The following is a 27,351-nucleotide window of genomic DNA, read 5'->3' as shown; positions in this document are numbered from 1 at the left end:
CCCATAATTGTATGAGGCTGCTGTAGTTCTGACGCCTGAACGTTTGTTGCCCCAGGAAGAGACTTTCTGAAACACCTCATCTTCCAACCCTTGGGTTCTTTTACAGACAAGAGACTCATTATAGGAATCGTAAGAAAGCAATTGACTGATAATGTCACACAGTGGTTTGAGTGAGAACAGCCTCTGTAGGCTCATATATTTGGATGCTTGGCCCCTAGTTAGTAGAACTGTTTTGAGAATGATTAGGAGGTGTGGCCTTGCTGGAGTAGGTGTGGCCTTGTCGGAATAGGTGTGGCCTTGGTGTTGGTGTGGCCTTGGTGGAGTAGGCATGGCCTCTTTGGAGGAGGCATGTCAGCTTTGAGGTTTCAAAAGCTCATCTAGGCTCAGTTTCTTGCTCTCTGCCTCCAACTTGTGGCAAAGATACAAGCGCTCAGCTACTGCTCCAGTGCCATGCCTTCCTGCTGCCAAGATGTGCATGGAGTCACCCTCTGAAACTGTAAGCAAGCTCCCAATTAAATGTTTCCTTTTATAAGTTGCCTTGGTCACGATGTCGCTTCACAGCAACAGAACAGTAATTAAGACACTTCATGAGCACAGATATGAAAATTCTGAGAGAAATACTCAGAGGTTATATTCAATCCCTTCTGAAGAAAAGATAGAATTGATGAAAGACTAGGGGAATTGACTCCAAGAATGAGGGATGTGCTTAAGATCTGAAATCTGATGGGTGAAGTCACCAGAGGAGCACAGTAGAGAAAAAGAACCAGAGAATGAGCTAAGTGGAGGAAGAGAGTCTTCAACAAAATTCACCATAGATCCACGATTAAAGACCTCCCAGAAACAGAGGAACAAAATGACACTTCTTCAGTCTGGTAGGCAGCAGCCATAACGTACAGTTACAAACCATACCCAAAGGGAATGCTGGGATCTCTCTGTCCGTGGCCAGGCATGAGGCTCTGCCAATTATAAAACACTACTCTCCAATCCATAGATAATGTACTAAGGCAAGGAAAAATACTCAGACAATAAGGATTAGACATGATGAAAAAGTATCATTATTGAGGCAGCTCAGTTTGTAAAGTGATTGCCATGAAATCATGTGGACTGGGGTTTAACCCCCAATACCCCAACATGTAAAAGAATGGGTGTGGCACACACTTATAATTGCAGCTCTGGGGAGGCAGAGACAGGTAGATCCCTGTGGTTCTCTGGCCAGTTTTCATAGCTAATTGGTAAGCCCCAGATGCCGGTGAAAGACCCTGTCTCAAGAAACAAGGTGGCTGGCTCCTGAGCAATGACAACTGAGGTTCATTTTTTACTTCTACATGCATTTGTATCTGTACACACACACACATACCTGCACAAATGTGTACTCACACCCACACATACCTCTGAACATATCTGAACACAGACACTCATACCCACATAAATACACACATGTGCATGCACACACACAGATCTGCCATTATAAGTGACACATCTGTGCTGAAGAGGATAGCTAGATAAACTGCTACTGGTCACAAGTGAACTTGGTGGTGATGCTGGTTGTCACATCTGTGTGTAAAATCAGCTTAGTTCATATATAAGGTGCACAGGATCAAGAAAAGGAAAATGCTACATGATATCACACATTAACATCAAATTACCCTGAGCACCGAAAATACTTAGTACTACATACAAACTACCTGAGAATGCATGTAAGGGAAGTTGACCAAGACCTTCACACAAGCTAAACAAGTCTGCTGAGAGAAATCTGAAAGACAGTAAAGAATTGAGTCTGGGGAGAGAATGGGCTGAGTTTACCAACTGGAAGACCCAGTGATGGAAAGACATTGTTTTGCCTCCCAATGGCCTTGGTGGAACACAGCTTCTCACCTCCCTAAAACCTGCAGTTGAAGTTGTGTGTAAATTCATATTAATTAATCATATTACTTTATATTAACTATCAAGGAATTAAAACAAACTAAGACAAATCAGGAAAATCTATGTCTAAATACATAAAAATTAAAAATTCAGTTTTTCAAAAGGTTTATTTTAAATTATATATCTAAGTGAATATATCTGTGTGTAGGTATGTGCATGTTGAGTGCAGGTACCCTCAGAGCCCAGAAGAGGGCATCAGATTCCTTGGAGCTGGAGTTACAGGCAGCTGTGAGCCGTCTGATGTGGGTGCTGGGAAGTGAATTTAGGTCCTCTGGGAGAACAGTATACCCTCTTAACCTCTAAGCCGTCTCTCTATCTCTTAATATTCAACTTTAAATGTGACTGTGATTCACATGCATTATTTAAAAATAAGCAAAATGGCCTCTATGTGTGTGCACAGAAAGTGAGGTACCAGAAACAAACATTTTCCATCCATATAAAGATCCAACAAATGGCTAGACCAAGGTTAGTCACAGGCAGTTATGTTTGGGAGTACAATATATTCATATTTCTTATGAATTTGCTTATTTCTATTTAGTTACTTTCTACAGGGCACATGTACTAAAATGAACATTTCATCACTGTAACTACAGTTAGCATACACAAAGGTTGCTTTTGTTACAACTGAGCCAGAAATGAAGCCTGGCAAAATGGATCAGTTAGTAAAAAGAACTTGCTGCCAAGCTTGATGACCTGAGTTTAATTCCCAGAACCCATGTGACCACAAGATGAGTGCTGTGACATCTGTGCACACACACAAAATAAAACAAAAATTAAAAATTACTGTATCAGAAATGAATGACTATAATGCTAGTGAAAAAGTACTTAGCCATGCCAGGCGAAACTTCATGTGTGGGATTAAATGAACACTAGCTGCATTCTTAGACGTTTCCATAACGCATGCTCACACTGAGGGCGACAGAAACATAACGGAGCAATGGTACTTACTTTTTCATTTGGTAGTATCCCTTTTTCACGGTCCCGAAGTTACCAGAGCCCAGTTCACTGTCCTCCAGCGTCAGCAGGCTTCTGTCTAGGTAGACCTCTTTGGGCCGGATCTCCTCAGGGTCAGCGTAAGGGCTCTCATACACCTCCGTGTCCATGGGCAGGGCTTCTCTCTGAAGGCCTGCAAGGTAGTTAGGCAACACATAACTCCGACAGCACTGCTGTGCCGCCCTGCCCTCCACTCCTGGGTTCTTATGGGGCAGTTGCACGCAGCCCAGAACCGAAGCAAGGGAAGAGATCTCAAAATGGGCCTTCTACACCAGTAGTAATGGTGGGCAAACCTGTTAGGCTTTAAGCCAGGTGTGAACATTCTTTGACACTCTCTGGTTGAGAAGTGCCACCAGTGACATGTTCTGGTTTTTTATAATGGAACCAACAGAGTTCAAGAGAAATGATGCATGTGCTCTCCAAGGCAAGGCTATGAAAAGCCAAAATGCTTAGTATTTGAGATGCTGTGGATGGAGTTCCACTGTTCTGAGGCTACCAAACTGTGAGAAGGGCCATGAACTCAGTGTCTAGCCAACAATGACCTTGATGGTGTGTGTGTGTGTGTGTGTGTGTGTGTGTGTGTGTGTGTGTGTGTGTGTGTGTGTGTGACACCATGCCTGGATTTTGCAGTCCTGGGAATGAAACCCAGGGCTCCGTGCATGCCAGACAAGAGCTCTATCAGGAGCCACATCTCCAGCCACAAGCTATAAATGAAATGAAAGATAATTGACTCTTGTTGCTTTAATCCTTTGTTTGGTGGCAATTTCTAGAAATAAACAAACCCCAAGTTCATTAATAATAATAAAAAAAAAATAACATAGAGACACTCATGAACCCAAGAAGCCATCCAAAGGTCCCACTTCTGGGGACAAGTCACTTCTGTGGCCTCCCAGTCATCATGACTGTGAGCTGAACCTACTGTCAAGACCACATGTTCTTCCAAGAAAGGCAGCTGGGGTCTGGAGTGTGACAGACACAGGATTTGGAAGCAGAAGCATGGTGCCGTCACTGCTGACAACGGTTGGGTTTTGGGTGTTTGTTTTCATTGTAAAAGCGTTTTCACATGACAGAACTGCTTATTTAATGATATGTGATATCTTCTGCCTGTGGCCGGACGTGACTGCTGTTTAATATTGACCATCACTGTAAGGCAAATTTGGAACAGTGCCAGGAATTTGTAAGCTGACTCTACACACTGACAGACATCCGTGCACCCTGCTCTGAATGTTCATTGAGTAAAAGCGCATCCCTCACCTCTGTCCGGGGCCCAGGGCCCTCCTGTTGGCTCATAGGGGTTGAAGGACACAGTACTCTCTGGACGGCTCCCAGGCGGCGGGACAGGCTAAGGCACAGGAATGACAGCAGGTTACCATTTCTGCACTGATGCCGTTATTTTCAAATGATCACACGTTAGCTTATGCAGGGGAGACAGGTGACAAGGATTAGGAAGTGGTCAGAAAGGCTTTTCTCATTCTTCAGGCAACTGTTTGGACCTGAGAAGGTTACACAGGCTCACACCTTACAGCTCCCACCCCTGACATGGCCTCAGAGCTGGAAGGAGGGAATCCATTCTGTTCATTCCAGTAGAACTTTCTTCCCAATTAAGTGCCCTTCAGGTGTGTGTTTCCCACCTCCCAGAAGGAGGATCTCGTACGTTCCCCATGGATTCATTTCTGCCTTGAACTTGCCCTTCCTCATCGAATTTCATGTGGAAGTTACCCAAAAAGCAAAGTCAAGCTGTGTCCATCTGTTTTGCCCACCATACAGACTTAGGCACAATGCATTGATGCTGCAGGGTAGCCTGGGAAATTAGCTGCAGATCCCAAAGAGGAAGGCTGCATCCTGCCGAATCTCCACCCCCACCCCGTGCACCACTGCCATGGATGATAACGATAAAGACAGTGGTGGTGGCAACAGGCATGTGCCATGCCACAAGAGAAGTTCTCTTGGCTTTCCTGAAGGAAAGGGACTATTCCTTTTTGACCTGTGGCTGGTCATTGAGGCAGAAACTGAAGGAAAGCCTCACTGGCCCTTACACATAGGGGCTTCTCACTCATTCGATTAACATTGATTTGCCTCATGAAATAAGTGGAGGGGAATCTCCTGATATTCCGAAGGATTTTCCATTGGAAACATTTTTCTCTTTTTCTGACCCATTCTCAACAAATTAAAAAAGGTGATGGCTACTACACTTGTCTCACAAGCAAACCACTGTTCAACTTTAACCCTCCTCTCCTCCAGTTTTTGTTTATCTTGTGTATCTATTTACCTTATCAGCATCCACATATTGCCATGAAGAAATGAGACAGCACCAGACTTGGGGGGTGGGGATTTAAAGGAACAGAGACATTCAGCTAACATTACACAGCCACGGTCTTGAAGCGCACATTAAATTCTCATCTGTCTCACTAACATGACATTCCCATGCATCAAAATTTAACAGCAGAGTCACACTGTGTCATTACCAACACAGGGACACATGTCTCAAGATACTTTGACTTCCCAGCTTCATGGTGTTTACCATGAGTTAGAGGCTGGCGATGCCTGCGGAAGAGCCAAAGGATGTCTGGTCTCAGATGTCATGGAGATGTCACTGGATTCATTTTCCTGGGAAAATTTCTGTCCAACACTTCCGTTGGATCATGTAATAGAACTAACCATGACAATAGAGCAGAAGTTATGCAAATGTAGGCATTAAATCAAAGCTCTGAAGCTGGGCCGTGCTGGTAATGGATGCTTAGGAGAACACACAACACAATATGTGAAAGAATGGATGTTGGATGGAAAGGTGGGTGAATGTATGCATGTATTTATGCATGTATGTATATATGTATGTATGCATGTATGCATGTATGTATGTATGTATGCACAGATGGATAGATATGTGTGTGGGTGTGTGAATAGATATGCGGATGGATGGGTGGGTGGATAGATGAGTGGATAGTTGGATAGATAGATTTTAAAGCAACCTTTCATAAATGGGAGATGTGAAATGTAAACTTACAGAGTTTAAAATGAGTTCTCTCTTAAGTCTTCATACTCAGAAAGGGAAATAGATCCAGGTAAATCTCCATGACCCTCTTAAACTTTTACATATGACTTGAGTAGTGTTGGGTGTTGCTTGGATTCCCCTTATCATTTATACTATCATTGCCCTACCTAAGGAGAACTCCCCTAGCTTATACTTGTAATTCCTACCATATCTATCCTTCCCAACCTACTTTGCTCTCTTTATAAACAAACTCCAGATGCAAACAAATTTTAAAAGTCCTTTCAAGTCAGCACGACTACAATTTTAAGTCTTCTTGATTTTTCTCTGTACATAAGAAGGTTCTGAGATTCCCAAGACAAACTCTGATCCATTATGGAGTTAAAGGATGCCCCGAGATGGGGAAAACAGGTCTAACCCTTCCTGTGGATAGAAGAGCTCCTGCCTCTGCCACTCAGTGCCTCATCCTAGGGCTGCATGCAGCCTCTCTAGAATATTCTCCAGAGTAAGAGGACTTCAAAAGGCTTGTTATAATAAACCAGCACCCACAATTTTATAATAAAATCTGCTAGGGATATTTTTAAAGCAGAGTTAAGGGTCTTAGAAAATCACTGAAAAAATGGCAGTGTATCAGAAGCAAGTGGGGATCAGTGTCAAGGGACCCTGAACATCCAAGCTGCCGGAGGGATTTTGTATCCAGACTGACAAGTGCTATCCCCGTGTCTATCTGTTAGACAAAGGTAAAGACTGGGTGTCTCTTTTGGAAAGCAGGACTCCATTTTAAGTGGATGTGGCTCAGGGCTTCATTACCATGCTACCCAACATAAAGCACCCTGTGAGAATGAGTGTCCATGATCCAGAAACAGATAGCCCCTAGACCCTTCAAGAGATACACAACTTTTCTCATCTGGATGCCTCAGTCCTCAGCAGGTAACCACCTCCTACTTCATACACAGGCAGAGATCTAGGGGGTCGGGGCAACAATGGCACCCCACATGGGGCATGTTCTGTAGAAGGGGTGGGTGGCTTTTCACTGAGATAGTTAAAGAGCAGCAGTTGGCTGCTTTATGATGTAATGAAGATACAAGGCTCCACTTCCAGCTTTCCCACAGTTCTTGACCTTGCCAGGACCACTGTTACCACCGAAAGCTCTGGAAGCAAAGCCTCAGTTGAAAGAAGGTATCTTTTTTAATAGCTTCTCTCTCCCTGAACCTGGCGCTTGCCTGTTTGGCTAGACTGCCTCTGCCCTCTCAGCACAGTGATATCAGGTATGTGCCACTGTGCCCAGCTTTTTGCATGGGTGACAGGGACCTGAACTCCGGTGCTCAAGCTTGAACGACTAGAACGTCACTGATTGGGCCACTTCTCCCAGCTGCACTCTTGCTTTTTGACACACCGATGGGCTATCCTGAGTAATCATTACCGCATCGTGGGGAAATGTCAGCATGAGGCGGTGCTGCTGCCAAGAAGGGCTTCTGCTGATGGACTTCTAGTCCCCAGCCAGCGGACCTATGTCATGAGGACTATCCCCCATGGACCTGACTCAGTCAGTTGAGGGTCTCTAAGTTTAGACTTTCTGAGGGAAGACAAAAAGGGGTAAAGGAAAGCTAACTGACCCCTACCATGGGGCAGCTTTAGCCACGCCACTGAGTTTCCATACGACTCTAGGCCTTCCCCACTTGACAACCTCCTCGATGGACACTGCACTTGCTTAGCTAGTCTGTGCACCTGTGTAAGGTAAGTCCTTGTAATAAATTCGCATATGTGAGCACCGATATATGCATGCTTAAATATACATACTATACATATGTATGGAAGTGCATATATAATACAAATATAATATACAAATATGTACACACAGGCACAGATGTATGGAGGTATATATGAGTGTGTCATACACATGTTTATGTGTGCTCCTGCACATACAGCATCTCTGGCTGATGTGTCTCTGGGGGAACTCAAGAGAGAAAATGTGAGCTGCTAGGATGAAAGATGGTGCTCCTTGCTAGGTCTGTGCAGACATGGGGCTGTGAGTTCAAAACAGGCCTTGGACTAGGACGAGCGGAAGGACAGACAGAATGGAAGCACATGAGGAGTCAGGTGGAGGAGGAGGAAGAGGAGGAGGAGGAGGAGGAGGAGACACAGGCTTACTCAGTGTCCCACAGTGTTCTGTGAGGGTTGGTAAGGATGGTGTCACACTCAGGACTGTGGTGCCTCTGAGTCTAACATGGAGCCACAGTGCTGTAGCTGCTGGCCGGAGTGGACTTTATAAGAACACCTTCGAGAAGCTCCCTAAACAGGTGGATATTAAGTGCCTCAGCTTGTGAGACACTGTGCTTACCACTGGGCTCGCTGGACATGAGCTACCCCAGTCAGAAAACGGGGCCCTCAGCAAGGAGAGGATGTCGGAATCTGAGCAAGGCTCAGGCTGTTGAGACAGGGCAGCTGCAGTATTAACTATCACTGGCCGCACAGGTATACAACATGACCTCCTTTCTCTTCAGCCATCATGTTACTCTCTTTTATGTGCTCTGGTCAGCAGGATTAGGATGAATATAGAGAATAATTACTGAGTAAAATTTCTGGGCATTTACGCCTTTTGTTTTAATAAGTACTTTGAAGATTCAACTCTGTGTGCCCATGCTTGGGAAATATTAATATAAAATGAAAATAACTGTTAATAGAATCAACTTTACCTAAAGAAGATAAAATAGATAGGAAAAAAGCAGTCTATACATATTATACACACATATATGTGTGTATATACATATATCTGTGCATATACATACATACACACATACAGGTGTGTAGGTATGTGTTGCGTGTGTGCTCTTGTATGTGTGGTTCACTATAAATAAGTTGATACAAAGGTCAGGATGGAACTCTTTGCAATTCTGGGACTTGGGAGGTGGAATTAATTTCAAAGACAGCCTGGGATACAGAACAAAATCGTGTCTCTCACACACAAAACAAAACAAAACAACAAAACAAAACAAGTGCTGGGACATAGCTCAGTGGTAAAGCACTTGAGTTTGATTCCCAGGCCCTGAAAAAACTTCTTACATGTATTTATTTAGTGTGTGCATGAGTCAGAGAACACACATGGGGTCAGAGGTCAACTTGCAGGAGTCAGTTCTCTCCTTCCACCATGTGGGTTCCAGGAATCAAACTCGGGCTGTCAGGCTTGGTGGCAAGTGCCTTTGGCCCCTGAACCATCTTGCCCACAAGGTCTTCTTTTTATTGACCCTCAAAATACAGTCATGTAACACAATCCAAAAATCAGCCTGATGACTCAGGGCAGAGTACTTCCGGAGACCTCAGTCTCCTCCATCGTGAAGAGCTTTGTGTAACAGAGGCTCTAAGGCTGCAACATGTGACTCTGGACACACGAGGCAAGCTGACCATGCAGACCGTCTGATGTGAGAACCAGCAGTCATTGGCTGCACTCGCTGAAATGACTGAAGCCATGTGCTGGAGAAGAACAAGGCATCACGGTCCGGTTATGCAGCAGTAGCGACAGAGAACCTGCATGCAAAGCATGGAATGCACTGTGCAGTGCCTGCCAGGTTCAACAGGTGCACTCAAAACTGGGCGTGCAGCAGAGGCATGGAGGCAGAGCTGTGCTGGGAAAGGGGTAGGGAGCCAAGCGTGGTCTGCGTGCGGGTCTATCCTACCACTTAGTCAGGGACAGCAAGCAAGGGACACTTTAGCACCTTTCTGCCAGGCTTTGGGAAGGAGTAGGATTTGATTCTTGAGATTATTCCACCTGGTGACCAACTCTAGAAACCACAATGGCAGAGAGGAATAGAGTGTTTAGTCTCAGAAAACACACGCAAGATATTCTTTGTCATGACGAACTACCCGACATGCTGCCTGGCCTTGTTTCTGCCGGTGCATTGCCCACCCCCTTCACCAGCCCCAGGGAGGTTTCCTGCATGCAAGTCTGGATCATTTGAGATGCTTCCAGAAGAGTCTACCATTCCAGTAGAGATGTCTAGAATATTCAGTAAATATTTTCCACCGAAGTCTACAAAATTAAAGGTGCTACATGGAGCCACCACGTTGTCTGTGGAAATCTTGTGTCTCAGGCTCCATGAGAGACTCTAGTTACTGACTGCTCAGTGGTGTCTCTGTTCAGTGGCACTGGTCGCAATTATGACACTGTCATCTGTAAGTCCTGAGACATATGCAGCCTGCAGGCCATAAGTTGGACATGCCTGAGAGGGACAACAGATCTGTTTCAAGGACACCAAACGATAAACACCAGGTCCATGAGAAACATGAGGACCCCATGTAAGTGAGGACCCGAGGCACTGTGTTTCAAAGGACCCTCAAGTTTACTGGTGTTTTAGTCAATTCAAGATCTCTCAGTTTGGTAACAAATGCTAACCCTGGAAACAACAGTATCAGTCCTGAATGGCCATCTGTCCCCGCTGGAGGCAGACGATTTTGTTTTTTAGGAGTTAGCAGGACAGGAGTCAGGAACTATTCCCCAATGGTGCCAATGGGCTGGGATGTCCATGCTGAAGTCCCCAAGACATGAGAAGACCATCTCCTGCTGAGTAACAACCTAAGTGCCAACTCTGACATCCTGAATTGAGAAGGGACTTGAGATTCTTCTCTCTTTGTGGGCATGATGTTGAAAGGGATAATTTAACACAGGGACCTCTGGGATACAGTCTTATCTAGTGACATGGAGTGGGATGTGGGCTTTGGCCAAGACTCCCAGACACGTTCCTTCTCTGCATCATCCTCTTGAGTTCTTATCAAGAACACCCCCCCTCCCCTAATCATCAGTCAAGCTGATTTACCCAGGAAGTCAAGTCCCTAGAAACTCTGGTTTGGCCAAGGGAGCTGGGTAGCTAAACTCAAGGAGACACCCATCTGCCGGCCATGTCCTAATGATATGCATGTAGGCAGGCCTGTGGATGGCACACACATGTTCACACAGACAGTGCAAGGCTGTACTTGAACAATATACCCCCTTTCTCTACATCTGACAGGAGGCCTTTCTGATCTATCTGTGGGTTTCCTCCTCAGTCTGTATACTTCTAGAGGATGAAGAGAAAATAAGCCAGCCAAGAAACCATGAATACAGGCTAGCTTAGCAATGGTCACAGGCAGGTGCCTTCCCAGACTTGCTGGAGTTTCCCAGGTCTTCAGGGCTGTGCTTGGAGTCCAGAACCTGTGCTAACTACAACCTGACTCCCTGTGTGTTCAGACACAACTGCTTCCCCAGCAGAGGCACCTACAGTAATACTCACCACAGGGTGGGCATTGGAACTCTGTGGGTGACCTGCAAGAGGAATATGCCATGGTTACAGTTAGACAATTACTGCTGTGTTTGTGTGAACCACCTACTTGTTAGATCAATCGATATGACAGGAACATACTGAGCAGACTGTAAAGTTTCTGCATCAATACTTTCCTCTTTTAGTGGATTTTTCACACATTCAATTAAGTAAAAAAAAATTTGGGGGACAGAGTCTCATTCTATAGACCAGGCTGGCCTTGAACTCATACAGATTGCCTGCCTCTGCCTCCTTAATGCTCAGATTAAAGGCGTGTGCTATCATCCCTGGCAACACATGCCATTGAAATCCACAGTTTTCTTTAGAAGTTATAGTGATTATCTTTCAACTAATGATTCCTAGAATTGGAGTGACGTCAAGTTTAGTCACATGGTAAAATCAAAGCCTCATCCTGCTTGAATTTGGAACAGACAAATCTGACACCAGGCTGATGGTGACCAATGTCTCTCAAACCAGACCCTCTGTGCCCAGCCACTCACCCATCTGTTCGCCAATCTTTTGGCATGGTACAGTGAGGACTCTTAACAGTCCGTCCGGCTTGTAAGAGTAATGTTCCACTAGCTGCAAGAGAAGCAAGGAAGCCAGTGGTTAATAGAAGGAGAGAAATGGAGACAGTGACAGAGTCACAGCCCTCACAGACTTCAAAGCCATCGGAACCCAGCTAGTCTCTTCCACAGGGCACTTGGGGAATGGGCCGCGGATGTCCTTGGGTAGAGCCAACAAACATTTTAGCCTTGAAGCAGTGGGTCACATCCATAATCAAGAATGGAGAGTGAATGAATGCATGCTTGCTTACTGCTTGCCAACATTCTCCACTCTTACTCAGAGCAGGACCCCAACTCAGGGAATGGTGCCCCCCCCCCAGCCTGGAGCCTCCCACATCAGTTAATGTAATCAAAACAATCCCCACTGACATGCTCACACTCTAATCCAACCTATACAATCCTTCACGGAGACTCTCTTCTCAGGTGATTCACAGTGTGCCAGATTGACCATTAAAACCAACCATCACATAGCCAGATGATGATACGTTAGATATTGGGAGTCTCCATACTATCTCCATCATCTAGTCCTTTATTGGCTTGTTTGTTTGTTTGCTGAGATAAAATTTTGCCATACAGCCCAGGCTGGCCTTGAATTTACTATGTACCTGAGGCTGGCCTTCAACTTTTGTTCCTTCTGCCTCCACAGTTAACACAGCTGTGATGTCACATTAAGGAAGCAAAATGTGCTTAGTAGCAATTGTGGGGAGCTGGGTGAACAATGTTGGGGTGCTTCTGCATGCTTGAGTTGCCTCTAGGTTTGCAGACAACCAGGCTGAGAATGAACCCTTTGCAGAGCAGGCCTGCAAAGTTCCTGGATACGCAGCGGCCTGGAACCTAGGAAGAATAGATTTGCTTCCTAAGCAGTTTTAACTTCGCACAGGGGCTCTGCTACGAGGGTGAGCCCACATAGTTTATCCACCCTGACGTCACCCGGCATTTCACAGTGCAGAAACAGCTGGGTCACAGCCCCTAGGTTCTTTCTTTGGTCATCTATGATTGTGTGTGTGTGTGTGTGTGTGTGTGTGTGTGTTATTCCATGCTATTCTAGTCCCGGATGGCAAGACTTCCTGTTAAATTCCAAACACTGTCCTGAAGCACATGATCTCAGGGCACCAAGAACTTAATAGCTCGAGCCAGGTGATGGAACCTCTGCAGCTTCACTGACTTGACGGTGGCCTCTGTGTCAAGATTTCTCAAACAAGTCATCTAGAAATCAGAGTAAGTTGATGGGGTATATGGGACAGATAGCCTTATCCCTCCTCTTGTTTCTAAGAGTTTTGGAACTAGCACCCCATGGGCCTGCATTGTGCCCTTCAGAGGGGAGAGAGAGAGGAGAGTGAGGGAGAGAGAGAGAGAGAGAGAGAGAGAGAGAGAGAGAGAGAGAGAGAGATACAGACACAGACACACAGACAGACAGACAGACAGACAGACACACACACACACACACACACACACACACACACACACACACACACACACACACACCTGCCAGAGGGTGTCGAACTTCTTCCCCTCGGGGATGGAGAGCTTCCCCGTCTTGTCCCTGTCGATCCGGTAGTGCAGCACCTTCCCCTCATGTAGCAGGCACAAAGCGTAGGAGCCATTGTTGTCTCTGGCCCTGATCCTGGAGAGAGAACACACTGTGTCACCCCCTGCTCTGACATTCTGACCTGGAAACAGGAACCTAGCCACAGCGGGCAGCAGGTGCTCACCAGAACCGGCAAGTGGGTACATGCCTGGCAGGCAGCGCCCAGACCTCGAGGTCACAGGAAGGCTCAGTACCAGAGCCAGTGAGCCGTCAAAAAAGGAAATGGCTGAGAGGTGGAGGTGGACCATGGCACAGATCCAGCAGGGCTGTGGAGTTACGGAGATCAGTAAAAGAGCTGGGGTCGGTGTAGCTCAGGGCAACAGACACAGGCTTTAGGGATCTCTGAAGCCCCTGATTCACCTCCAATTTTTAACCACAGGTGCAGGTGTGGTACAGATGGGGAATCCAGTGGGCATTTTAACAGAACCTTCTGGAGCACACATGAAAGACTATGAATGTTTCTACTCCCCCAAGCTCTTCTTTACTTTCTTACCCTCTCCCCAGTGCTGGGGCCATGTTTAAAACACTATTTGATATTATCAGGTGGCATCGACATCCCGTGCCTGAGAAGGGAATGGTAGCCTCATGAGATGAGCCAACAGAGACAGCGTGAGGTCCAGCAGGCATCTGAGGATGAACTGAGGACTTCATTTTCACTGGTATCATGAGCTACATGTAGTATTCCAGGCCCCCATGCTGGGTGACAACACACAGGTGCACCCTTGAAACCGAGGCACATGAACAGGGCAGTCCTGGCACTGTAGGAGGAAAAGGTACTTCAAAAACTTAGGCCCCAGAGAGGGCGTGTTCCAGGCTGACACAGCACCAAGAGATGTGACTCTTCCAGTTCAGAGCCTCATTTCTCTCCAGTTATGCCACCCCCCACCCCCCCCGCCGCCCTTTCCATCAAATCACGACTTCTATCATGAGATCTGGGGAAGAGTGAGTCCCTGGGACACCTCTGTGCCTCCACGTTGCTAAACAAGGAAGATGAGGTCTCAGGGTATTCGGCAACACCCCCACCATTGAACTTGGGAAGAGCTCAGTCAGGCCCCAGCTGCCAGGAGAAGGGTGTCTGCAAACTAGGGCGATTCACACTGCTTTCTCTGGGTACAAGATGTTGAGGCCGCAGCCACAGTTGAGGCTGAGCTGGGCCTTGGAACCGGATGTGACCACACTTCCCTTTCTCCTGCCATAAGGCCCGTCTCTTGAAAGTGGTGGGGAGGTTGCAACTTTAAGAAGTATTTCCTTTTGAAATGGTGTTTGGTTGGCACAGTGGCCGGGGGTCCCTCCAAGCCCCTGCTTGAAGCTCAGGGCAGCTGGCAAGACACACAAGATACAGCTGATGGAAGATACACAGCCAAACCCTTCTTGGCCCTTGCAAGTGGCTATTCTGAAATTTCGCCACCATGGAAACAGCCCCTCCCCCCTACAGTGAGTCACCAAACACCCCGAGATGAGATGCCAACTCCTTTCAGATGGTCATGGGGCTGATTAAAGCCTTGTTGGTTACTGGGTAATGCCCAGCCACACAATAAAACACCATATATGGACAGAGAACTGAGCCTGTTTTGTAGTGAAGCCGCGCACAATGTGTGCTGGCTCTATTTCATAGACACCAGTGGTTTGCAGAAAGGATAATGTGTGTACAAACACACATGTAAGGGGCTGGGCATGTGGCTCGGGGGTAGAGCACTTGGATACAGCCACATGTGTCTGTAAAGCCCAGTGTTGGAGGCTGGAGGCAGGCAGACTCAGGGAGCTTTCAGGCTGACCAGCTCAGGTGAAGCTATGAGCTTCAGGTCCAGTGAGAGAGCCTGCCTCAAAGGACTAAGGTAGAAAATCTTCCTTTGGCATCTGCAATTACATGCATGGCATGCACATCCACACACATAAATAGGCATAAAACAGTGATTGATGGCAAGGGGAAGACAGAGAGAGAGAGAGAGAGAGAGAGAGAGAGAGAGAGAGAGAGAGAGAGGGAGGGAGGGAGGGAGGGAGGGAGGGGGGAGAGGGGAGAGGGGGGAGAGGGGGGAGAGGGGAGAGAGGGGAGAGGGGAGAGGGGAGAGAGGGGAGAGGGGAGAGAGGGGAGAGGGGAGAGGGGAGAGGGGAGAGGGGAGAGGGGAGAGGGGAGAGGGAGAGAGAGAGAGAGAGGGAAAGAGAGAGAGAGAGAGAAAAGAAAGAACAAAGGAGGAGGGGCAGGGGAAGGAAGAAGAGATGAGATGTACACCTATCACTCCACCAACAAGAAGTAGAGGCTGGAGGGTCAGTACTCAAGGCCATCCTCCATTACATAGTGAGTTGGAGGCTAGCCTGGGGTACAGGAGACACTGTCTCAAGGAAAATAAACCAAAACAAGAAGCACCCAGGTGTCAGCACATGAAGAATTTGTGCATATGCCTAGAAAAGTTGGTTTGGGAGAGAAATGACCAGAAGACAGACACATCTCAGTGCCATTCTCCATTCTGAGAATCCTTCATGCCTGAGATCCCAGGGTCAGAGAAAGATGGGGCCTGAATTCCAATTTCTAGATTCATGTTCAACTTGCTAACTAATCCACCTTGCCTAAGGCCTTGCTTGGTTTTCTCTAGCTAAACTTGACAAGAAAGCTCCAGGTTCTGTGGTGCTCACTTCTTACACAGGAGAGTCCACGGGAACCAGGAATTTAGGGCTAGCCTGGGCAACATAGTAATGTTTCTCTTTTAAAAACAAACCAAATATGGCATACCACAGGTACCACCATGAGGCAGATGTCCAGAGACATGGTGCGACTGACCCCGGGACCAATCTGGGGAATCCAAATTAAGCTCACAGTGGAAACACCGTGACACTGTGGTCCCTGGCAGATGTCTAAACAATGAGTAATCCAAGTGTTGCTGAGATGGATCAACACTTGCCCTCCCATGCTGCCATCGGGAGCACACATCAGCCCCAGCACTTTGGAAAACCACCTGGGAGGGGCTCCTGTCACTACTCCTGCCACAGGATCAACAGTTCCACGTCTGGGTGTTAGAAACCCGGTCAGCAGAATGAAAAATCAATGGAGCAAACTAAGCCCTGTTCCCACGTCCTTCCTTTTTCCCTGAGATGTTTATCTCATGGTCCTTATAAGGAGCCCTTATAATCTCTAAAATCTGCATCTCATACTCAGTCCAATTTTATTTTCCTTTAAATACTCTTCCACTTCATACTTTCCACCTTGAACTGGCAAGTCTAAATGCTGTGAATCTAACTGTGATAGCGACTACTCATTTTTCATGTGCTTCCTCCTTGCCATGGCTGCTGAGGGTATTTAGCATAATTAGACTCTTCAATAGATTTCAGAGTTTAGGCAAACACTGGCTAGGAGTCGTGGAGAAAAGGAAAAGCGTTTTAAGGTACGGGAAAACATCTACAGAGAATTTGAGCTTACAACCTCCTTTGTACCTGCTTGGAGGAAAAAACATAAAATATCTCATGAACCTAAGGAAAGCTATAGCAAGCTCACTGAGGTAACAGGCCCCACGTCTTCATTTTTTAAAATGCACTCAAGAAAGTAAGAAAAAAATGTAGTGGATCCATTATTATATTTCCTAAACCCTTTTTTTTCTGTTGAAATGTGCAGGACCCCTCTCCTATGATGAGACAGGTAGTACATGGTTTAGATCAACAAGGTTATGAAAGTACTATAATAAAAGGGATCCTTTGCTAAAAACAAATGGGCACTTGCACCCCAGGAGGTGTGTTGGAAGGACAGACTGGCTCTGTCTGTGCTTGTCAGAAACTGCACACAATCCCAATGTCCACAGCCACTGAATACATTGTCACATCCTACAGCAAATCCATTCATACAGTAGAACGGGCTGGAACAACCGAGTGGGTGAGTGGCAGCTACCCAGGGCACCAAGTGTCACAAACAGGAAATGCACTGAGGCCAGGGAAAAGCTGCATTGCTGAAGCACCTGCCACACAACCTGAGTTCCGATCCCCAGGATTCACATTTCCTGTGTGGTGGTGGGTGTCTGTAGTTCTAGTGCTGAGGGGATGGAGACAGGAGGATCCTAGGACCTCGTAGGCTACGCAGCCTGTTTGAACCGGTGAGCTCCAGGTTCAGGGAGGGGCCCTGTCTCAAAAGACTAGGAGAGTGACTGAGGAAGACACCCAACGCCAGCTTCTGGCCTCCACAAATGCCCCCACATGCACATGTCCACCAGCATGTACACATGTGCATAACCCCCATCCCAGCCACATACAAGTAAGCATACTCCTTGATTCCACATACACGAAGTCCCAGGAGAGCAAAAGCAAAAGATTGTGTTTAGGGATGTACATCTTGGTGATGAAACTGAAAAAAAGAAAAGAAAAGAAAAGAAAGAAAAAGAAAAGGCGACATAAAATGTAAATACTAGGAGCACATCCCCCTTGATGGATAGGTTGGGGGTTGGGGGAGGGGCTTCTGCAGCTTGGCTTGTATTTCACTTCTTGACTCAGGTGGTGTTTGCTTGATGTTTATTCATTAAACTGTCCCTGTCTGGCTCTGCTGAATTTAGTATCTCACTGTAAAGACAGCAGGGAAGACACAGGAGGAAACGGAGACAGCCCCTTGTTTTTGGACAAGTCTTTCTGCTAAGACCCCTCTTCTTGGAGGCTCCCCAAAGGGACTGTGTATAAGTGACTCTCTGTCTTGGAGGCCAAGCTCCCTTCAGGCAACAGGTAGCTGACAGCTGTGGTTACCGCCTGGACCCTTGGCCTGAGCAGTGCCCGTGGTAGCTGGGAGGAAATGAAGGCAGAGACGGGAAACCCACAGGCTCAGCATCTGTAAGTGACAAAGACCAGAAGGGCTGGCCTCGCCAATCACCCAGCAACTTGAGGTATCTGCAGGCTACAGGCAGATCCTGACTCGGATTATTTTTAACTCAGAATAGGAGAACTAGTCAGGAAGCTGCTGTCTGGCTTCTGTCTTGGCTGTCGTCTGTTTCTAGAAACCTGGCAGGTGTCATGGGTGACACCCTGGCCTGAGTCTATGGACAGAGGCCCAAGGTTAATCTTTGGGTTCTACTGGCCCTAGACTGTTCATCGACCAATTGTTTAACTCTCTCTCTCTCTCTGTCTCTCTCTCTCTCTCTCTCTGTCTGTCTCTGTCTCTGTCTCTCTCTCTCTGTCTGTCTCTGTCTCTGTCTCTGTCTCTGTCTCTCTCTCTCTCTCTCTCTCTCTGTGTGTGTGTGTGTGTGTGTGTGTGTGTGTGTGTGTGTACATGAATGTGCATGCTGAAGACAGAAGCTGACATTGGGGTGGTCCTTTATTGCTCTCAACCTTACTTTTTGAGATGGGGTCTCTAACTGAACATGGTCAGCAAGCTCCTGAGATTCTCCTACCCTGTCTCAGTCCTAGGATGACAAGCATGTGTGTGGGTTCTGAGGACTGAACACAGGTCCTCCAGCTTGCAAGAAAACCACCTCACTGACTTTGCTACCTCCCTAGCTCAACATTTGATTATTCCCACCCAGCGGTTTCCTTGCAATAAGTGAGTGCACAGACCTTTAGTTTGCCCTTATGAAATGCCAGTCTTAGGGTGATGCCCTGAGGATTATGCTGGGATGTTGTGCTAACTGTCCTTACAAGAGTCCTTGTTCTTCCTTGGCATGCTCCTCCAGAGGCTGGTTCTTGGTTAAACAGACCTTGTACTGCCCCCTCACAGAGCTGAGAGAGAAGGTGTTACTTTTGCCAGAAGGGCTTGACCCTCTTCTCTACCGTCTTGTGCCCTCCAGGGTAAGAGAATGTGTGGGTGGAGGTGAGGCCGGGCACTGAGCTGAGGGCCTAGGAGATGATGAGACCCTGTAGGCTGCCTCCCTGAGACTCTAGGGATATGGTCTGCATGGGCTACAAACAGAACAGGGCAGCAGGTACACCCTAGCCCACAGAACGCTCAGTCTCTGTTACTATTGTCCAGGGGAATCTGTGGTGGGACATACAGTCAGATGGAGGAAAGATGTCTGCATGGGCAGCGGGGGAGGGGATGGGAAAGGAGGGGAGAGGAGGGAGAGGAAGGAGAGGAGGGGATGGGAAGGAGAAAAGGGAGAGGAGGGGAGAGGAGGGGAGGGGGGAGAGGAAGGACTATTAGGTGGGAGAAAGCTCACTCAGAGCTAAGAATGCACAGTGGCTTTTCCAGGAGGCCCAAGGAAAGAGGGAGACAGGGATCCAGGAGTAACTGACACTCTGCACAGAAACATTGTGTCTGCCAACACCTTGAACTAGCAGCACATAGGCACCCTGGTGTCCTCTGTGCAGACCCTGAAAGCAAGATCAGCTCCTAAAGCAAACGGGATCTGGGGCATGCCAAGCATGTGTTCTCCACAGTGCATCTTGTAAAACATTTTTTCACAAATGTCTCTCCCTGCATGGTGGAGGTGGTGCACTAAGTAAAACACTTGCCTTGAACCATGATGACCCGAGCTCAATCTTCAGAATCCCTATTGAAACAAGCAACAGCCACATACAATGATTTGTGCTTGTAATCCCTGCACTGGGAGGCAGAGACAGGTGAATCTCTGGGACTTGCTGGGTCTCTGGACCAGTGTAATCAGCAAGCTCCAGGTCCGAGTGAGAGACCCCGTGTCAACAACTAGGTGGACAGCTCCTGAGGAATAACTCCTGAGGTTGACCTCTGACCTTTACACACACTCAGCAAATACTTCCTTCTTTTGGGCTCTCTGTTCCAGTACCTGAAGGCAGAGTTTCTTTTGGGGCCTTCCCTTCCAGCTTCCCAGGGCCTCTGAGCAGCAGCAGTGAACTGATACTGACATCAGTCCGCAGCTGTCTTTGAACTCTTCCTTTAGAGAGGCTGGGACGCTTTTTTGCTGACCCTACTGGCAAAGCCACACAGATCAAATGAATGACCTGCTTTGATCAAGCACGGCAGTGTGGGAAGACTGATTGAACTTGGCTTTCACTGTGGCATGGGAGGCTCACAACAGCCTCTGTTTCACTCATTAATGAACAAAGAGAAGGGTTTCTTTGATGCCCACAATATAATTTGGAAACGCATGTGTAGAACACAAAGTGAGCTGTAACTTAAGGAGCGACATCGCCTGGCAAATAAAAACAAAAGCATGGGCTTGGGGTTGGGGGAGGTGGTTCGGTCAGTAAAATGCTTGCCTAGCAAGCAGGAGGAACTGAGTGCAATCCCCAAAACTCACCTAAAATGCTGACAGTGGGGGCACATCCTTTTAACCCCAGCACTGGGGGGATGGGGAGAGGCAGATCCCTGAGACCTGCTGGCCAGACAACCCAGCCTAATTGATGAACTCCAGGTCCTAGTGGATGACTCCTGAGAGATGACATGTAAGGTGGACCTCTAGCCTCTGTATGCATGCACTTACAAGTGCACCTGCACGCATATACGCATATGCATGTTCTCTCTCTCTCTCTCTCTCTCTCTCTCTCTCTCTCTCTCTCTCTCTCTCTCTCTCACACACACACACACACACACACACACACACACACACACACACACACACACACACGAGCTGGCTTAAGACAAGTGTAGCATGAATCTTAACAGGTCTTATTAATAAAAACAAATCTGAGCTGGGTATTGGGGTGAATGCTGGATGATCAGAGAGGCAGAACAAGCCACAGCCACCTCATCTTGCCAGTTTCTCAGCTGATCCTGTTTCCTCAGACTGGAAGCCTCTGAGTCCTCATCCAGAATGAATCTCAGCTGAACTGCTGCTCAAAAGCCTAAAAGCTTAACCAGCCAAAAGCTTCTAGTTTCTGGTCTTCACGCCTTATATACCTTTCTGCTTTCTGCCATCACTCCCTGGGATTAAAGGCTCACTTTCTGGGATTAAAGGCGTGAGTCACCATGCTTGGCTGTATCCTTGAACAAACAGAGATCCAGGTAGATCTCTGCCTCTGGGATGCTAGGATTAAAGAAAGGCGTGTGCTACCACTGCCTATGCTCTATGTTTAATATTGTGACTGTTCTGTTCTCTGACCCCAGATAAGTTTATTAGCATGCACAATATTTCGGGGAACACAATACCACCACAGACAAGCACTACTACCAGCACTGCAGTGGGCAGCAGCTGACTTTCAGACCAGCAGCAACTTCCTAACTGCCGGAGGAAAGCATTCCCAGTGCAGGACACTCAGCCTCCCCCCAGATGAGTATCAACCAGTCATGAGCTCAAAAAGACCACCCCAATGTAAGAAAGCATGAGCTATGAGAAAAGAGACATCAAATAAGAGAGACAAGGGAGAAAATGAAGGATTACATACCCAGACATGCTCAGTATTATTAAAACCACAAGGCATAGAATATAAACTAGCTATTTATGGAACATTTATGTAATCATAAAAATTATCAAGCAACGAGATGCTCCGAAAAGTATCAAGAAACAATTCTGGAAAAATAAAAGAAAACCTCTATTCCAAATATAATTTATAGACATTGAAAAAATGTAATGCATGAGTAAAACATCAGGCTGGACAGTGATCAGCCAAAGTCAGTGTATGAGAAGAGCCACGGTGACAGAACCCACGTGGCATTGAAGGAGAGGTAGTGGACATGGAGCCGGCTGGAGAGGATACCGTAAGGAGGCCCAGCATGCTTCCTCTGAAGGGAGAACTGGTTTGTGAATGGAGGGGGGCAGCATATGGGTAAGGGGGAAGTAGGCACTGTTGACTGGAAAGGTCCACGGATGTAGGAAGACAGGCACACCACACCACACTAGCTTAGCTCTGAACACTTGACCAGTTCATCTCAACAAGTCAGGGGAAACAGGGCAGCAGACACCTACAGGGACCTCTCACCACAGCTCCCAGCAGATGCCCGACACTACAGGGTGCCAAGCACAGCTTCTCTTGGGCATCATTACTCTTCCTCTTGAGCTATTACGAAGTAAAATAAGGGCTTTAACACAGTTGCCACAGCATGGCAGGAACCAATAACCAGGATGGCTGCGGTGTCACGGGTGGGTGGGTGGTATGTACAGGGTGGACACACAGGACAAAGGATGATTCTCATCCTAGGATACAGGATTTCCTGATGCCACATGGGTTGAGGCAGGGTAACACAAGAGGCCATCATGTTACTCGGAGTGAGTGCATTTAAAACTTGTGAACTATTTCTGGAAATTTCCATCTAGCAATTGAAGACTTAGCTTATGACAGGTAACTGGAACTTGAAAAGATAAAGCATGGATAAAAGGGACTACCCTGTTCCCCTTATCTTATTACTAAGTAAAATGATATTAAATCAAACCTCCGGAGGGCCGTCTGCACCATGGAACTCGCCGTGCCAGGAGAGTCTGGTTTGTTACCTGTGTTGTTTACTGTTTTCTCAAGTTTCCCTTGGTCAAAACAGACGTAAAGTTAACTCTTCACTTTTCTCCAACTTACAATTCTTTTTTCAAAAAGATTTATTTTTGTTATTGTCATTTATGTGTATATGTGTGAGTGAATGTGGCATGTATGAAAGTGGCCTCAGAAGCCAGAAGAGGGCACCAGATTCCCCAGCACTGAAGTTACAGGCGGGTGTGAGCTGTCTGCTGTGTGTGCTAAGATCCAAATCCCAGTGCCCTGGGAGAGCAGCAAGAGCCCATGACCACTGAGCCATCTCTCCAGAGCCCAATTTCCTTTTTAATGCATATTTAAGTTTTGCCTTGCAAGCTTGGCAGTTAGTTCACTTATCTTTTTAGTATCTTGTCGGCTGGGATGGGGATTGATCTCAGGGCCCTCTACACACTGGGCAAAGGCTCTATCCCTGGTCCTTAGCCCTTCTAGCAGGGGTTTTTGCAGGTCCCTTAGACATTCTCATGTAGAAGCATCATGTAGTCTGAAGGTTCACTCTCTCTCCCCAGGCAAATACTACAGCATCTAGATATGCCGTAGGAATATTTCCCCAGGTCTATAGATGTCTCAAATGACTGCTCTTCACGCAGCCTGCCTAGGCACCAGACATCTCCACAGACTCGGGCAAGTCCATCAAACCACCACAACCGCCACAGCCATCAGCAGCCGCATTGGAGAACTTGGAAATGTGAACTGCTAAGTTGTAAACCAAACCCAGGTAATTAACAGCTCAGGGGGTGGGGACCCGCCATACACACCTGCCAAGTTCTCAGTGACACATACCTGTGTGTACACATATATGCATGTGTATGCACACACACATTCTATACAGAGGGACATACTGAGACATTCACATGCCTGAGAAATACCTCGGGGCTTCATCCCCTTTGAATTGTGTGTACACTCTGCTCTGAATATAGGGAACAAGGGCTTCTTGGGGGTTGTTTTAACTAAGGTTCTAAAGAGCTATTGTGGAAAAGGAACATGTGGGAGTCCCTTCCGATCACGCACAGACAAAGATCAAAGCAAAGTGCCAAGGGCCATCCCAATTGCAAGTGACAGGGATGATCCTGAGCTCCTGGGCCAGCTCGGGCCACAGGACATAGCTCCAATTTTCCTTACCCAGTGTCCACATGGGCGCCTCAAAATCACCTGGGTTTCCTTTTTTCTAATGAAGTTTCTCAAACTCCCCACCTCATTTCCACCTCCATCACTCAGATGGACAGCAACATTCTTCTCACCCCCTGAAGACATCGGTGATGGTGGGTCCATTTCAGACATGGTCTCCAGCTCCCCTCCCTGGGGGGGCCCTCAGAGTGTCCCCTCTCAGCAAGTGATCACACAACAATAGTGGGACCACCTATTCTTCCACCCAGCCAATCCTCTATCACCTGGGGGCACCCCTCTGTCCATGGGGTTCCGCTCTCCTGGGACCTCCCTCGGTCTTCTTCGAGTCTTTCCCCACAGTGATGGAAGTCTGGGATTCACCAGACTGCTGCACCCACCTATTTGCTGGGTCTGCGATTGCCTGTCCTTGGAGGACACTCCCCCGGCATCTGCCCTGCTGAGCTCCCCACCTCTCCTGCTGGAGTCCAGGCCGTCACCTCTCTCCTGCCACCTCCTTGGACTCCTGATTCCACTCCTCTGCTGTCCCGTCTACTCACAGAACATCAACCCCGGATGCCGGTAGAGGTAGCTGCTAAGTTCCACCACTGCCTCACAGGATGACCAGCCAGGCTGTGTAACTTCCTTCCTCCCTATCCCCTTGCCTGCCCTACCTCTCCTCTTCCCGCCTCTCTTCCCTCCGCCCCTCCAGGTAGTCGTCCTTACACACTCTGAAAATGCCACGTGGTCAGCTACTTCACAGGAGCCTCTTCTCTGGTCTGGCCACCTCCCTTCCCATGGCTGGTCACATGCCACATGTAGGTCCCTAGGGCTCGCACAGATACTCCTTCTGCTGGGATACTCCCCTCCTCAGCTAACCACCTCTTCCTCTCTCAGAGCCCTGTGGAAGTCCCTTTCCTCAGAGTTCCTCCCACTGACGCACTGTTGGACAAGTTAAGATTGTAGCTGTTGAGGACAAGAGCCTGGTCCTTGCTCCCAAGGCAAGCAGAGTGAGTGGGACTGAAGAGGAGGAAATGTGTAGACAAACACAGCAGCCATAACATGGGGCAGAAACAGTGTCATTAGATTCTAGTAGACAACAGAGCTAGGGAGACATCTCCCATGTGGTGTGAAGTACACAACATGAAGACGTGAGTTCAATCCCTAGGTGTAACAGTGTGCACTTGCAATCCCAGCACCGGGGAGGCAGAGACAGGGGGATGCCCTGGGCTTGCTAGCCAGCGGACTCAGCAGACCAGTGAGCTCCAGATTCAATGAGAGGCCCTGTCTCCAAACACAAGGTGGAAAGCACTAGAGAGACACTGAGCGTTGACTTCTGAACACCCCCCTCCCCAATACATACATATGTACAAACACACTCATGAATATGTGCATACATAGACACATATGGATGAGGCACCATGGCAGGGAGTGGCATGCTTTCCTGTCACAGGCTCTGTAGACATCTCCCCTGACACAGAAAGCATGATGAGGTGGAGAGGAAGGCCTGTGTCCGTGGTCACGGAACCCCGGCTCCCACCATGCTGCCGGCTGCTTATCCAGTCAGACACATGACTCTCTTGTTGAATGAATAACTGCTTCTGTGTTCTTTTTTTGGTTTTGTGCAATGTGTGTCCCAAGTCAGAAAATGGGAACTGCGGCTCAAACAGCAGTTTAGTGACTTCCTGACTTGATGACTCCACAAATATGAAATTTGTGGCTCTTGGGATTACAGCGGTAACCTGCTGCCTCCACAGCTGCCCTGGGGACTCCGGGGTTTTGCGAAGCTCTGTCAACAGCTCCTGCAGACTCTGGCTGGGGCCTGAAGCTTCTGTTCACTCGTGAATTCCTTGACGTGGAGGAGCGTGGGGATGAAGGACGTGGCAATGACCGTCTCGCCTGTCACTGTGGCATTCCAAGCGTAGGAGGGACACACCAGGGTAGACTCAGCTCCTGGGGCAGAGTGACCATCCCTGAGCTCCATCCCAGACCAGATGCCTGGGGGCTAAGGGTGTGAGGGGGGGTGGCTGTGTGCCCTTTCTTTAGTGTGGGGAGAGCTTTGGTGGTCTCCTCCCTTTGCCTGGGTCTTCCACAGTCATCCTTCTGCAGGTAGCTGATAGACGAGGGTGGGACACTGACAGATGGGGAAAGAAAGGAGGTGGGGAAGGCTTCCGAACCCTGTGCTCACACCTGAGAGAAGGCGGCATGGCACTACTACTAGTGTGGGATTTGACATTACACTGTCCCAGACAGAGGACTTGCTACACTGGACCATAAACAGATCTGAATGAGATCAAGGTCGCAGTCATCTGCTTTTGCCGACTACCTCCTCCTGCGTGGCCGTCTGGGCCTTTACCTGGTTTCAGTGAGCACTGAGAACCAGGGAGGATGGTGGAGATGAACCATGTTCCATGCACTAAATTTCCCGCACAGCTGGGGTGTGTACGGAAACGACACAGAGACCCTGCCGAGTACTGCACAAAGGGATGAGGAACGGAGAGGACTTGGGGTCCATCTTATCATGAGTTGGGTAGAAGCTGGCACCCAGAGTGAGCGGTGCATCCTGTATCATGCCCTGGGTTCCCCACAGCACAGCCACACACAGGCTACCTTGCCCTTCAGCAAACATTGTAGCATCTGTACTCAGGCATAAGAGGGCAGGATCCTGCATCCATGATACCAAATATTCAGTACATGGGTTGGCACAGAGCACAGGGTTGCCCTGCCTTGCACAGCCTGTTCAGGACACTAGAGGCAGACAGGACTCACTGAACATCTGCAGTCCTGAACACAGGAGGACTATTGAGCTCATCCAACATGGCAAACCTTTATGCTGTGAGCCTTCATCATCCTGGCCCTCTTCCTCCATCTCATGCCTCTCATGCTGCACCAGCTGTGTGGCCCGCTGACCTGTTCCTGCCTCCAGGCACCCACATGTGCTGTTCCCTGGGCAAGTGAGTCCTTCTTGTGCGTAGTCTCTAGTCCCTTCATCACAGTGAGGTGGGCATGAAACAGAACTCTGGCACCCAGCCCAGCATGCTCTATTGCCTCACACATCCCTCAGTAGAAGTCAGCACTCTGTGTATGTGGACTCCGCATCCACGGAGCCACCACTACAGACTGAAATATTTGCAGAGAAAAATCATGTCCGGACTGAACATGTACAGATTTTTTTTCTTTTCATCGTATAAAGACTTATTTTATTTTGAGTTTTGTGTGTGTGATGCATGTAGCAGTTGCCCATAGAAGCCAGAAGACAGTGTCAGATCCTCTGGAGCTTGAGTTATAGGCGGTTGTAAGCCATTCAATTTGGGTGTTGGGAACCCAACCCTGGTCTTCTGCAAGTGCTTTTAATTCCTGTCTCTAGGTCCATTGCCATTCTCTAAACAAAACAGTATGACAATATGGCACTGACATTGTATTAGGTGTGGCTTAGAGGTGACCCACGGACCATGGAGAATGCACACATCTACCACTTTGTGTGCAGAGCATCTGCAGCCTTCCTGGAACCAAGACCCGAGGCTACAGGTGACAGACTACAAGGTCTTCACAACTCAGGGCCCC

At 47.8% G+C, this 27,351-nt stretch overlaps 1 protein-coding gene across 4 annotated transcripts in view; it reads right to left on the bottom strand.

The window, feature by feature from the left end:
* Syk (spleen associated tyrosine kinase) overlaps positions 1 to 27,351 on the bottom strand; it is a 78,906-nt gene that overhangs the window by 12,886 nt on the left and 38,669 nt on the right. For 2 of the 4 annotated variants that reach the window (XM_015995760.3, XM_006976844.4), the window contains exons 4-9: positions 13,248 to 13,386; positions 11,697 to 11,778; positions 11,170 to 11,201; positions 9,619 to 9,684; positions 4,171 to 4,258; positions 2,872 to 3,049 (exon numbers count right to left, since the gene is read on the bottom strand). In XM_015995760.3, the coding sequence (XP_015851246.1) occupies positions 2,872 to 3,049; positions 4,171 to 4,258; positions 9,619 to 9,684; positions 11,170 to 11,201; positions 11,697 to 11,778; positions 13,248 to 13,386 (585 nt within the window). The remainder of the gene's footprint in view (positions 1 to 2,871; positions 3,050 to 4,170; positions 4,259 to 9,618; positions 9,685 to 11,169; positions 11,202 to 11,696; positions 11,779 to 13,247; positions 13,387 to 27,351) is intronic. The other 2 variants (XM_076573339.1, XM_006976845.4) reach the window with 1 other exon arrangement.

Source organism: Peromyscus maniculatus, chromosome 5, assembly GCF_049852395.1.
Source record: "Peromyscus maniculatus bairdii isolate BWxNUB_F1_BW_parent chromosome 5, HU_Pman_BW_mat_3.1, whole genome shotgun sequence".
Classification (NCBI taxonomy): domain Eukaryota; kingdom Metazoa; phylum Chordata; class Mammalia; order Rodentia; family Cricetidae; genus Peromyscus; species Peromyscus maniculatus.
The sequence above is the reverse complement of the archived record's forward strand: the minus strand, read 5'-3'. Positions and strand labels throughout refer to the sequence as shown.